This window comes from Myotis yumanensis, unplaced genomic scaffold (assembly GCF_028538775.1).
Source record: "Myotis yumanensis isolate MYYU_CA2020_CCGP unplaced genomic scaffold, mMyoYum1.0.hap1 SCAF_5, whole genome shotgun sequence".
Lineage (NCBI taxonomy): Eukaryota > Metazoa > Chordata > Mammalia > Chiroptera > Vespertilionidae > Myotis > Myotis yumanensis.
Window position 1 is genome coordinate 73045214 of NW_027223756.1, and position 14160 is coordinate 73059373.

The 14160-nt window shown below is 44.1% G+C and overlaps 1 protein-coding gene across 2 annotated transcripts in view; it reads left to right on the forward strand.

The window, feature by feature from the left end:
* The first annotated feature begins 6917 nt into the window (after positions 1-6917).
* The window catches only part of PINX1 (PIN2 (TERF1) interacting telomerase inhibitor 1), a 75323-nt gene continuing 68080 nt past the window's right edge, over positions 6918-14160 (forward strand). For both annotated transcript variants that reach the window (XM_070415498.1, XM_070415499.1), the window contains exons 1-2: positions 6918-7043; positions 12268-12377. In XM_070415498.1, the coding sequence (XP_070271599.1) occupies positions 7025-7043; positions 12268-12377 (129 nt within the window). In that variant the 5' untranslated portion in view covers positions 6918-7024. The remainder of the gene's footprint in view (positions 7044-12267; positions 12378-14160) is intronic.

Consider the following 14160-nt stretch of genomic DNA (forward strand, 5'->3'; position numbering starts at 1 on the left):
TAAAGAAGTAACATGTTATTATGACTTTAAAGTTCTGACAATTTAGAAATATATATTGCATAAAATAGTATTTTGTAATTCCTTTCCCCAATCCACTGAAAATGCCAGTATTAACAGTTTGGAATATAGTCTCCCCCAAATTTTTCCATGCATGTGCTAACTGTATATATATATATATATATATATATATATATATATATATATATACTATTATATATACTCTTTTTCTTTTTAAAAGTGGGATTTTTAAACAATGGGGCACCCACTGTGTTGCAAATGATATTATTTACATAACAATATCAATCATAACTAAGTTTTCTTTCCCAATATATTTTTATTAATTAAAGAGAGGAAGAGAGAGATAGAAACATCAATGATGAGAGAGAAACATTGATCGGCTGCCTCCTGAATGCCCGACACTAGGGATTGAGCCCACAACCGGGCATGTGCCCTGACCAGGAATTGAACAATGACCTCCTGGTTCATAAGTCGATGCTGTACCACTGAGCCACACTGGCTGGGCATAACTAGTGTTTTTTGATGGATTAAATATGAATGAACTCTATGTAAGTCAAAAATGTTCTAAAGGACTTACAGAGATTTCCTTAAAATATCCCCCAATGTGAGTATTTGTGTTCCATGATCATGGCCTCATCTTCACTACCTCGTCTTCAACATCATTAGCTATCAGGGAAATGCAAATTAAAATCAGATCTTATCATTACACAACTATGTAGCTGGGGTCAAAGCTGTGACCCCAGCTAGTGGCTTACCAGGTCTACAATTCTGACAGGTTCAATGTCCGAAGGAGTCTCCCTGTCCCAGGAATCTCTCTCATCTGTTACCTACACTGAGATCACTCCTGGACAGATCAAGATGGTGGCCATGGCGCAGTTAAAAACAAAACAGTTTGCACTCAAATATAAATCACCATTCGTGAGTTCCTTCTCCATGCCAGGCACTGTCCTGAAATATTTAAGGCTTCATTTAGAACATTCATTAAATGGCTTCCTTTTAAACAGCATCACAACCCTTGGAGGCAGGTACCATTGTTTCCCTGATCAGACAGACAGATGTGGAAAGTGAAGCATAGAACATTTCATTACCTGCCCAAGGTCATAAGTGGCAGAAGAAAATGAAAGAGGGACGTGAAGAATAAGGATGGGGCAGATTCGGCCCCAAGAGCTGCCCGTATTCCCAGGACACACAGGAGTGGCCGCTCACAGCGTTATAGCACCACAGCCATCATACTGTGTGTCCCGTGTGTTTCTGGGTAATCCTCACAGCAACATCACGGGACAGCGGAAAGGAGAGAGAAGGGACATAACCTGCAGCTGTCACAGCTGGATTTGAACTCTCTAACTTCGGAGCTCACTCTATTAATTACTGCACCAGGAAAATCACCGTAGAGAGGAGAGACTATACCAAATGCTCCATGGGCAGCAGAAGCTGGAAAGAAGATTCTAGAAAGGGGCAAGGAGAATCAACAGTGAACCTTGAGAAACCTCCATAGGTGGTTCCAGAATGGTCACTCAGAATGGCCAAGGCAGAGTCCCTGCCTGACATGATGTTTTCCTGCTCTCAGGACAGGGGGCCTCAGCCAGCAGCTCAGGTCTGGAGACCCTCCCAAGCAGATGGCAAAGTCAGCCGCCCCCGCCCTCCCCCCGTCCTCCTTTCATCACCCCAACTCGCGCCCTGTTGTTTTTTAAAATATATATTTATTGATTTCAGAGAGGAAGGGAGAGGAGAGAGAAACATCAATGTTTCAGATAGAAACATCAATGATGAGAGGGAATCATTGATCGGCTGCTTCCTGCAGCCCACCCTGGGGATTGAGCCCGCAACCAGAAGTACCCTGACTTGAAATCAAACTATGACCTCAACCACTGAGCCACGCCGGCCGAGCCCTCCCTGTTTTTGTTTGTTCCCTTTGCAGGAACCTCCCTGTCCACATCCCCCTCCACCCTCTCCGCTACCACCTGCCACCCTGAAAACATCTCAAGATATAAGCAACTAAAGTTTCACCACCTTGCTCAAAAGCTTGAGGAGGCTAATAACCTAAGACAATACAGAAAACAGTTGTAAGGTAGAGAAGAAGCCGGAGTTTTTCCTTGGACGTCATTCTCTGAATTGGGTCTCTAGACGTGATTTTCCATTGTGGCACTGGACAGATTCTGTGAAAGCTGAAGCTTGAAGTCACACCGTTTGGATGGGCAGTATAAACAGGAGGAAGCTGAGGCCGGACCTGCTGCAGGGAAGCCAGAAGGCATTTCTGGACTGGAACCAATACAGAGCCTCCATTCACACTGCTCTTGGCTGGGTCTTGTCTTCCTATTTGAGCTTCTATAACATAAAAAGCGAGGACAAGGAGAACTATACCAGGAGGCCTAGAAGACTCGAGTCCTGAGTTGGTATTAACTGTACGTGCCAACTTGAAAGAAAAGTATCACTGACGCATTCTCCTGACGAAGAGACATAAGGAGCAGAAACCGGGCCAGGGTTAAAGCAGCCTGCAGGGCAAACAAGATAGCAAACCCGGATACCCTCCCCCCAGGAAATGCGTAGATCAATCTCAGCGAGGTATCCGATCAAGCATCCATTTCCAGTGCATTGCATCTCCCAGTGGGCAGGTGCTTCTCAGCCTGTTCCTCCTGAGGCCTGACAAAGGAACGCAGGAGAAATCCTCCAGGAGGTCATGAGTCTTCCATTCTCTGTGTAACAGCAACTAGATTGGCTCATTTGGGGAGTTAATGACAGACACAGGTCCCCCGAGAACTGACAAAAGCAGACTCCAAGGATCATGTCCATTCTCCGTAGGCAAGTTAGAGAAATATCCCCAAAGGTCGGTGGGGAAGATGGGACGGAGGCCCCCGGCCAACAGCCATGGCAGAATGAGCTTTAGCTACATGAGGAAGCGAAGCTCTCCCTTCCTTTCTGTCTGCTTCCAGGCCCCTCTCCCGCAACCACCACACTATACACGGAACTACCGAAATTCAAAATGTTCTTTGAAATGTTCAGTTGTTTTTGGTGGTGGTTTGTTTTTGTTTTTTAATTTTCTACTCTCTGTCATTTCATGTTTATCTGTCGTCACTAGTGAAAAATTGATTTGAAGGTAAAATCTGGTTTGTTGGCTTAAACCTTTCTCATGTTTCTAACTTTCGAGTTACTGTATAAGACCACTTTACTTTTTAAGGACTTGACTTTTGTAGGTATACACAGCTGGTACACAAATTGTAGAAACTTGGAAACATTCAGAAAGTATTAGGAACATCTGCTTTCGGCCACAATGGGATAATGGATCGGATTTACCCATCCATTTTAAACAACTATGACACTGGACAAAATATACAAAATAGTGGTTTTCAGACACTTGGCAGTGGGCAGTGAAGACCTGTGACCCCTGAGAGATGGGGCGTAGATGAGATGAACTCTTAGTGCCCTTCTTTCCTGCTGGAGAGGGTTTCCAGGCGGCAGCCCGGGAGGCGGAGTCTGAACAGAACCCAGAGGTCTCCATGGGCTGAGGAGACAAAGATCGAGGTAGCTGGGACCTGCAGGGCCGTGAGTCAGGGGGACAAGAACCACAGCAGAGGGTCCCCTACAGTCTCCCAGGGATTGCTGAGCAAGGGCCACATGTACAGAGACCACCGGAAAGAACCACTGAGAGAAAGGAAAATCCCCAAGCTTGCATGTGCGGCCAAGAATAACTGTGTCTCCTGAGCAGAAAGAACCCTGAACACACAGCGCATGGGACAGAATCCTCAGAGAAGTGCTGCCCTGGGAGCGCTACCTAAACTAAAAGACTGTTGGGGGCACACAGTCTCAAAAAGATCAAATTGTTCCCATGGGACTTAATTGGATCCCACAACAAAGTACTTACAGGAATAAAAAAAAAAGCCTGCAGCACCCAACCATGTTACACCGAATGCCTGGCATAGCCTCCACAGTTACCCGGTGTGTAAAGAAGCAGGAACAAGTGAACCATAATCAGGAGAAAAAATTTTAAATCATTAGGAAGATTAAAAAAATGACCATAAGCTTACCAATGAGAAATGTAGTGACTCAGGTGTTCTCTTCTAGACTTTTCGTCAATGCATTGTTTTTAAAAATTACATGAACTATGGATGATCAAACGTAGGTACAACTTGCTATTCTGATTTTCTGCCTTTGCAAACGTAAGCACCACCCCATGTGTGTTGTTCCACTCTTTTGGTTTTAAGAACCAATGCTCACTTGAGTCACCTCAAATAAGAGGACGTGTATTATAAGGAGACCACCAGGTCATAAGGAAATAAGACTAAAAGGGAAAGAAAAGCAAATGACTGGACCCGGCAGAAGTGAGGGATTGAGACGGCTCTCAGGGTCTGAAGCAAGTTCACTCGGACCCAGAGCAGCTCCAGGACCCCAGCAGGATCTCCTCAGCAGGATGCCCTCCCACGCCCCACCTTAGCGAGCCTCACCACGCACTGTCACAGTATCCCTGCCCGTGGCACATCGTCTCCATTGCTGACTAGCATCCCATTGCAAGAATACACGGGTTTGCTGATCTATTTACCAGTTGATAAAATGTGACTTATTGTGAATAAAGCTGCTATAAGTTGTACACATGTTTTTGTAAAGGACATTTTATTTTTTCTTGGGTGAATACCTAGGAGTGAGATTGCTGGATCATACATAGGTTTACTTTTACTTTTATCTTAAGTAAAAAATTGAAATAAAAATGTAAAAAACCTTTCGGACATTGGTTGTTTTTACTGCTCTTTCTCCAGGGAGAGAGAATGATAACAATGTTTTGTGGAAATGCCCTCTCTCGCTGCAACTTCTCTCCCGCCTGCCTTTTCCTTACTTTCAAGGTGAGACCATCACAAACAGAACTTGGAGAACATACTTTACAAAGCCCTCTCTACTAACTGGTGGTTGCTCTCGACTTCCTGGCGCAAACTGCCACGAGGAAGACTCTGATCAGTGCAGCTGATCACCGTCATCCCACGCTTGCCCAGCTTTCAGGCTGGCACATGTCAGTGTTCGTGGGTTTCCTATGAATTGACTGCATACCTCATCTAGTCAGCTGTGGCCTGGCAAGGAGGTTCATGTAGTAGGGGGGGGGGCATTTTTCTTTTTTAAAGAATCGAACCCATGACCTTTCAGTGCACCAGATGATGACCACCAACTGAGCCACACCAGCCAGGGTGAGAGGGGACTTCTACAGGGGGTTAAAAAAAAATGTATACACACTTTGAATAATTATAAAGGCAGTGCTTGTTAAAATACATTTCATTTTCACAATGTAATAGAACCAGCTGTTAAAGTGTCTATAAATTTTGGGGGGACACCCTGTATACATGAAACAAATCCAGAGACTGTGAGCTGATCAGTGTCCCACACAAGGGATGGTCAATGTGGTTGGCATCCTCAATCTTTCTGACCATCCTAGAGACAAAATTATCTTCCTGAAATCATATGCTAACATATGTGGTGCTTGAAAACATGCTGACTTCCTGATCAATTCTCAATTGTCCATGCTCTATAACTACCTTTCAGTCTCTGGTCTAATCAAACAGTTCAGGTAATTATCTTAAGACTGTGTGATCCGGCCTTCTTAATTTTGTGCAAGTTCAACTCTCTACCTTAATCCTCTTCCCTCTGTCACAACTTACCTGCTTCCTGCTTTGACTGTGAAAATTCCATTGATTTTGCATCTCTTTATCCCCCTCGGCTCCTGGGTACTCACCAATAGCAGCAACTGTTCTTTTGTGGTTATTTTTTTCTGAGTTTCATAAAACCAGAGAAGCCCTGACCGGTTTGGCTCAGTGGATAGAGCGTCGGCCTGCGGACTGAAAGGTCCCAGGTTCGATTCTGGCCAAGGGCATGTACCTTGGTTGCGGGCACATCCCCAGTAGGGAGTGTGCAGGAGGCAGCTGATCGATGTTTCTCTCACATCGATGTTTCTAACCCTCTATCCCTCTCCCTTCCTCTCTGTGAAAAATCAATAATATATATATATTTTTTTAAAAAACAGAGAAGTTTACCTTGTTTGTCTAGATTCCTAGTTAAAGGTTGAATTCATCTAGAACAGGACTCTAGTCCTTTACATAGCCTCGCTTGGCACCTGGCTGCTTTCTTTGTGTTCTACGTATGTCTACTGTCACCCAAAGTTCACTGGAGAGTCACCTGCCCAAAAACATATCCTTACTGTCTGTCTGAGATTCTCATTGTCAGAATCTCAATGGAACGCCTCTGGAGCCAGAGGCACTTTAGTTAAAATTCACAGACAAGGTGCTGGTGTGGACACAGAGAGGAATATGAGAAAAACAACAGCTTTGTCGTGTTGAAGGCATCGTGTTATTAAAAGAGAGATAACATTAGTTATTTGCCTCTCTCTCTCTCTCTCTCTATCTATCTCAGCAGAGGTAGGACATTAAGAAAAGAGACGGGACACCACCGTGCAGTCCTCCCCTCCAAGCGAGTTTCTACAACTCTGTGTCCACACCGTTTTAAATGATGCCGAGGGTACTTGGGACTATTATTTACATTTTCTTTTCCGCAGAAGATATTGAGCTACTGGAGGGCTGAGTTCACTTCTTATTTCCAGAAGGCACATGCCTGATATGTAGTAATTAATGATGAGAGCCCTTGCTCTGCGCCAAACGCTCTTACGAAGGCTTTACGTATATCCAATCATTTAGTACAGGAAATGGCTTAACCTAAGGAATCGATACTCCTCTGTTAGATCCAAAGGTCTCTGGCCTCTCCCCACCTAGCGCCCCGCCCCGCCCCGCCCCCGAACACTCCGCGCCCCGCCCCTCCCCGCCTCGCCCCGCCCCCGAACACTCCGGGCCCCGCCCACTCGCCCTCGCGTGGTGGAGAAGCCCGTCGCGCCTCACTGACGTCACCAGCGCGCGCCCGCGCCGCAGCCGGTCTCCGGGGCACGCGTCAGGTCCGGTTGTCCCAAGTTCTCCGCTAGCATTCTGCCGCGCAGCTCCAGTTGCTCCGGTCCGGACGCCCGCGTGGGCACAGGCTCTGCGACATGTCGATGCTGGCTGAGCGTGAGTGTTGGGCACGGAGGCCCGACCGGGGCGCGAGGGTGAAGGTCCAGGTGGCGTGCCGGACCGGACCCGGCAGCAGGGTCTGCGAGTCGCTAGCGCTGAGCGAGGTGGAGGATCCGCGGGCCGGAGCCCTGGGAAGCTGGGCTCGGTTTGCCCAGCCTGCCGCGGAGATTTCCCAGCCCAGCCTTCTCCAGAAGTTCGCTGCCGGTCTGCTGGTGAAAGAGACCGCGAGGGTCACGTTTAGAGCGGGGCGCGCGGGGCGGGGGTATGGGGGGGTGTGAATGAGCCACCAGGACACGGGTCCTGGGGACCCCAACTGGCTCTTCTCGCTTCCCTTGAACCTCAGCGTCCTCGGGTTGGAAAGAGATGAGGCCGGCACAATCTCCTCAGACATCGACGGCCCGTTCTCGACGATGTATGCAACCCAGAAATGGAAAAGCGAACAGATTAGAAGCATGAAAGGCAGGAAGAAGCCTTTTTTAGGGGGTGCAAGGCTAAGTGAGACTGTGGCGGTGTTAACTTTACTGAGATGCCTCGTCCTGCCTCAGTTTGCCTCTGACATTTACCGCCACTTTGTGAAATTCATTGATTCCCTTTCTGGAGCGGCTGCGTAACTTCGGAATGCCACCAGAGGGCAGTGGTGCTTTGGTCATAACTTCGGAAGTAGGTAGTGACCAGGAACCGAAACCGTTTACTTAATAGACCAACAGCAACTACTCTGGGATTTTGTGACATAAATGCTGTCAGCATTCTTTTAACTAAGGGGATGGAGGGCTGTGAGCACAAAACGAAATGGAGTAGGCTCCACTCCAGCTTACAGGAGCAGGAATTAAGGTTCAGAGGAAAATTATTCACCCCAGGTCATTGAGCTAGAAATGGACAAAACTGATCTAGTTGTCTCTCTAGCTTTACATTGTTGCTACTAGGACCAGCAGTTTTCTACTGTTTCGAAATAGGGACTCATAGAATTGAATATGTTTTAGATGGTGAGCTTAGAGCCTAGATATCTGAGGTTTCTTCTGGTTTTAATATTCTTTGATATGTGCTTAATTCAGTAGGTACTAGGGAACATTGGCCCTGGCTCTGCTTAATTCATTTGTATCTCTTTCCGTGATTAGTTTCTGTGTGGTATTTAAAAACTTCATTTATTTAGCAGTAGGTTGTCTTAAAAAATCAATGAGATGGTGAATGTGGAAATAGTTTGAAGTATGAATTGGTATACAGGTGTAAAGTCTTTTTGTAGACATCACTAATTACAATTGCATGATTTTAAGGGAATATTTTCAGTTCTCTCTACACCATACCTCCAATGTTCTTCCTGATTCAGTTTGGAAGATTGTATGTTTCTAGGTATTTATCCATTTTGTCCATATTGTCCAATTTGTTGGCATATAGTTGTTCATAATGTTTTCTTATGATCCTTTGTAATTTCTTTGGTGCCAGTTATTTCTCCTCTTTAATTTTTGATTTTATTTATTTGAGTCCTCTTTTTTTTTCTTGATGAGTCTGATTAAAGGTTTGTCAATATTGTTTATCTTTTCAAAGAACCAGCTTTTGGTTTTATTGATTTTTACATTTTTTTAAGTCTCTATGTCATCTATTTCCACTCTAATTTTTATTATTTTATTCACTTTGGGCTTATTATTTTTCTTTTTTAAAAATATTTTATCGATTTCGGAGAGGAAGGGAGAGGGAGAGAGAAATAGAAACACCAATGATGAGAGAAAATCATTGATTGGCTGCTTCCTACAGGCCTCCTACTGGGGATTGAGCCCACAATCTGGTCATGTGCCCTGACCTGGAATCAAACCGTGACCTCCTGGTTCATAGGTCAATGCTCAATCACTGAGCCACGCTGGCTGGGCAATTTACTGTTATTTTTCTAGTTCCTTTAGGCATAAAGTTACATTGTTTATTTGAGATTTTTCTTGTTTCTTGAGGTAGACCTATATTGCTGTGAATTTCCCTTTTAGGGCTGCTGTCGCTGTGTCCCATAGGTTTTGGGTTTTTATGTTTTTATTTTCATTTGTCTCAAGGTACTTTTGATTTTTTTTTCCTTGATCTCATTGTTGACCCATTCATTGTTTAGTAACATTTTATTTAGCTTCTATGTGTTGTTCAGTTATTTTCTTGTAATTGAGTTCTAATTTCATACCATTGTGATTGGAGAAGATGCTTGATACAATTTCAATCTTCTTAAATATATTGAGACTTGCTTTGTGTCCTAATGTGGTCTATTCTAGAAAATGTTCCATGTGTACTTGAAAAGAATGTATATTCTGCTGCATGGGGGTGAAATGCTCTGAAGATATCAATTAAATCCATCTGATTTAAGAGACAGTGTGCAGGGTATTTACTGGGGGCTGGTCACCTAGTCAGCCTCTGCCTGGCATGTACCAAAATTCCACTCTCTGAAGGGGCGCAGGTATTTGGCATAAACCATGTTGTTTGTGTAAACAGTTAGACACAGTGAGCCACTCATCATTTTTGAAAATGGTAAGAAGCTTCCTGAAACCCGAGTTCCCAGCCAAGGGCCAGCCTTGTAAGCAAGACTTTGGAAGGATAGCTAGCAGTCAGGCCTGCTAGGTTAACTCTTTTCTGCACACAGGTATTAGCAGAGCTGCCATCTAAGCATAGAATATTCTTATTCTTTGTGGAATAAGAATAACAAAGCATATGTAAAAGTGGATCCAATCTGAACAGACCAGCGATAGTCTTTTCCTTGCCAGGAGTTCCCAAACCTAGAAACTGCTACAGCTCTAGACCCAGAAAGTATTCTAGGGAAGTAGAATTCTGATCAAATAAGTTCGGGAAACATGGCATGCCAGCTCTGCCCTCCTCTAGCAGGGTCTACACAGTTGCATATTAAAAGTCTGAGAAAGTCTCTAGTATGGAACACCATTAAATTTTGTTTTACCCAGCGTTACTCTTCTTAAATGTAGTGGGGAGCCCCTCCCTGCCTTGAACATCTTTTGGGAAACACTACCCTGCCCTATTGGTTGAGAATACCTGCCATTTTCCTGGAGAACAGAACCGACCTCCCTAGCCATCCAGTCTCTTGTGTGAGCATTATAGTCTGCTGTCGATATACTATATGTATGTGACATAAACTGTATGCCGTTCTAACTGCAGAGTGTGGGCTCAGTCATTCTCAAAACTGTCTGCTTCGCACAAGCCCTAGCCAGAGACCCCTGCCAAGCACCGTGTGCCAGAGACATGATCTCTGTAGAGAGAACACTGGTTAACAAGGCTCGTCTCTGGTATGTGTTTATCAGTAGAGGCAACGGTATGCTGAGTATTTACTAAGATATGTAAAGTGGTAACTTTGTCACATGCAGCATTTTTGGGTCTCCGTTCTTCTGGGAAACACTATAAATTTGAGTCCAACTTGTTTTGCTTTCTAAGTAGCCCTTCTCTGCATGCTTGTAAAAGTTTACTTATTTTTGCATAGTTATGGTTCTCCGTGTTGATTTTACATGCATTTCTGTGAGCACCTCTGACCGCAGGTGGTGTTATGTTTTTAAAAATTATGTTTTGAGATGGCCAAAGGGTGAAGTTGCTGTTGATAGTGAGATTCTGGGCTTCAGTTGATATAGTAAGTGAATGATAATGACCCTTGACCTCCAAATTTCTCACTTGGCCACAATTTACTTTTGGGTTTCATATTCTTGTTCTTTGAACTTTTGAGGTTCTATATCTCTGCCACGATTTTCCTTGATGAATTTGAGTTCCTAATGGTCACTTGTTTATATTAAAAAAATACTTACTTTGAAGAAACTCAAAACAGTCCCTTAATTCAGTTTTATTTCTTTCTTCCTTTCCTTTTTTGTGCTTCCTTCCTTCCTTCCTTCCTTCCTTCCTTTTTCTCATTCCTTTGCACATTCATTCACATATTTATTGAGTGACTACTTATGGGCAGTGTTTTTTACTTCTTGCAATGAATCATAAGAATAAGACACAAATGTGAGCCATAGGAGATTATGGCATAACTAGAGGCCTGGTGCATGAAATTCATGCATAACTATGGTCCCTAGGCCTGGCCTGTGATCAGGGCCATCTTCCCCCACTGCCCACAGCTGGCCCCGCCCCCCCGCCCCCCCCCCCACCCCCAGTTCCCCATTCACCATCAGGTGATCGGAGCCTGCTGGCGGGCGGGAGGGGAGGCGGTTATCGAGAGGTTGGCTGTTCTGCCCGGTCGCTGGCCCCGCCCCTCCCCCCACTGCGGGTTACCCTCTGTGTGGGGCAACTGGTGGGGTGGGGGCCTTGGCCTGGCGTCACCTACATCCCCCGCCATCCACTCCCTGTTCCCTGTTCGCCATTGGGTGATTGGAGCTTGTCCGCCGGGGATAGGGACCGAGAGGTGGTCAGTGCGCCTCATAATGATTGGTCAAGCGGTCTTTCTGGTCGTTCTGCTGTTAGGGTCAATTTGCATATTACCCTTTTATTATATAGGATAGAAACACTAAGAGATGGATATTAACAACCATAATACAGAAAAATGTTAATTAAATGTCAAAACGGAAGCAGATAATTTATTCTGGAAATTTATAGAGGGAATCATATGACTTTGGGGCATTTCGGTGAGAAGGGAAGGTATCGTTAGTATCTGTAGATCACCTGTGTGGAGGGCACAGTTGACTCCCCAGGATCATAATGACTTTTGTATGTCATGGACTAAGAATATAAGCTTTGATGTCAGTAGGACCTTTGTTTGTATAAAGGCTCTGGATTTTGCTTAGGGACATTAGGCACATTTCTGTCTCCAAGCCTCAGGTTTTCTCATCCATGGAGATAAGAATATCTACCTTCACTGGGTTACCCTGAAAATGGAATCTAATATGTGGGGAGCGTTTGGCACATAATGCATGGCACATAATGCATAAAGCGGTAATGACTGCTGCTGGTGCATTCATAGGTTGCTGCCTTTAGCTGACTGTGGAAGGCCCAACTGATGGTATGTCTAGGTATTTCGATTTGTCATCTTCGGAGCGAATATCTTCTTTTTTGTCTTAGAAGGTCAGTTTGTATGTTGGGAATATATTGTTGGAAATCAGGGTAAATGATCCAATCTGATGCTGAATCTGGTACCTGTAGCTAATAAAACATAATGTATGTTAATATTTTATGCAAGTATGTGTGTGTGTGTATTAGGTATGTGAATATTTGTGTGGTATTTTCCAGGTTTGAAAGGTAAGTTGCTAAGGAGATACTTTGTCATTTGCAGGTCGGCGGAAGCAGAAGTGGGCTTTGGATCCAAGAAATACCAGGTGGAGTAATGATGACTCCAAGTTTGGCCAGAGGATGCTGGAGAAGATGGGGTGGTCTAAAGGAAAGGTATTTCGGAGAAGAGCATAAAAAAGTCAGATCCATGCAAAGAGATTACAAGTCAGGAGAATGCATTTTTCTTAGGAGACTTAGAAAAATTCGTGTTTTGGATCAGTAAGCGATTTTGGAGAAATAACTGAACTATAGTGACCTAGTGATGATAAAATTAGAATTGAACATAAATGTTAGCTCTCTTTATCATTTAAACTGCATGATTAGCATCTTTTAGTTGCACTTTGAATCATACTTAACCATCAGTTTTATGTTGCTAAGAGTAATACTTTATTACCCTTCATAACTAGACTACACATTTTCTACTGTTTCTCACATTCCAGTTATTCCTGATTCAAATAGGACTTCTCCTGATCTCTCTACACTTAAATGGTCTTGTCAAGGTCTTTAATGATCTTGTTGCCAAATCTAGTGGACCCTTCTCTGTCCTCACGTTAATTAATCCCTTAGCAGCATTGGACATCATTGACTACTTCCTTCTAAAATAATTCTGTGTTGACTCCCACAGTACTGCTTTCTCTCTCTCTCTTTCTCTCTCTCTCTCTCTCTTTCTCTCTCTCTTTTTTTCTTCTTCCTTCTACCTCACCAGCCACTCTTAATTGCTGGCTGGTTCTTCCTCCTCCTGACTATTAAGCTGTGGAGCCCCAGGCCCTTTTCTGTACTCTGCTCAGGTTAGCTCATTTATGCCAGCCTATGCTTGAATTATCTAAATGCTGAGGTTATCTAACTGTTAACATTTCTGTATCTAGCCCAGATCTGTTTGCTGAGCCCAGGTTTATAAATGAATCTGCCTGCTTGACACTTCCACTGGAGTAGGCGTCTCAAGTTTATAATTTTTATTAGGAAAGTCTTGATCTTCCAGATCTTTTTCTTCTCAACTTTCCCCATTTTTGCAAATGGCACCTATTTACTCAAGCAAGAAACCTAGGAGTCAGACTTGGCTCCTGCATCTTGCACTTTCTGTGCCCCAGTCATTATTCCTCTCTCTCCAGGGCATCCTCCTGGTCCAGCCACCACCAGTGCTTGCTCTGATCACCATTCCACCCTGTCTCCTGCTTCCCTGCCTCCCTTCTTTTCCTCCTCGGGGCCTTACGACACCAGAATGAGCTTTTAAAATACAGAAATTAAATCATATTATTCATTAGCTTAAAAGTTCAGTGGTTTCCCACTGTTTTAAAGAAGAAGATCCTAATTTCTACCATAATTTTCAAGGTCTGTGAGGTCTAGCCCCTTCATATCATCTTATTTCCTCTTCATTCACTGAGCTGAAGCCAGCCTGCTGGTGCCTTTTAGTTCTGCAGTATACCATGCTCTCTGGGACACCTTACAAATGAGTGTTGATACAGGGACCTGGAGTCCCTTTCTCCCTGCTTCTCAGCGTTGTTTTGTAAAATTAGTAAATGGGCAGAGCCACAGACTCATAAGACTTCCCATGGGCTTCTAATAGTTTTGTGGCAGAACTCTGATTCGGAGCATTAAATAAAGCATGTTCTCCATAGTGTTTCCCTGGTCCTTAAATTAGGACTCAGGTTGAAGAATTATAAGTGCATTTTTTGTAATACTGCCATATCTTATGAGAATCCATTACACTGTATTCTCTTTTCTTTTTTTTTTTTATATTTTAATAATTTTTATTTCTTAAAGTATTACAAAGAGTATTACATATGTCTCCTTTTTTCCCCCCCTTGACATTCCCCCGGCCCCTACCCCCCGCCCCCCCCGCCCCGTGTCTTGTGTCCATTGGTTAATCTTATATGCATGCATATAAGTCCTTCAGTTG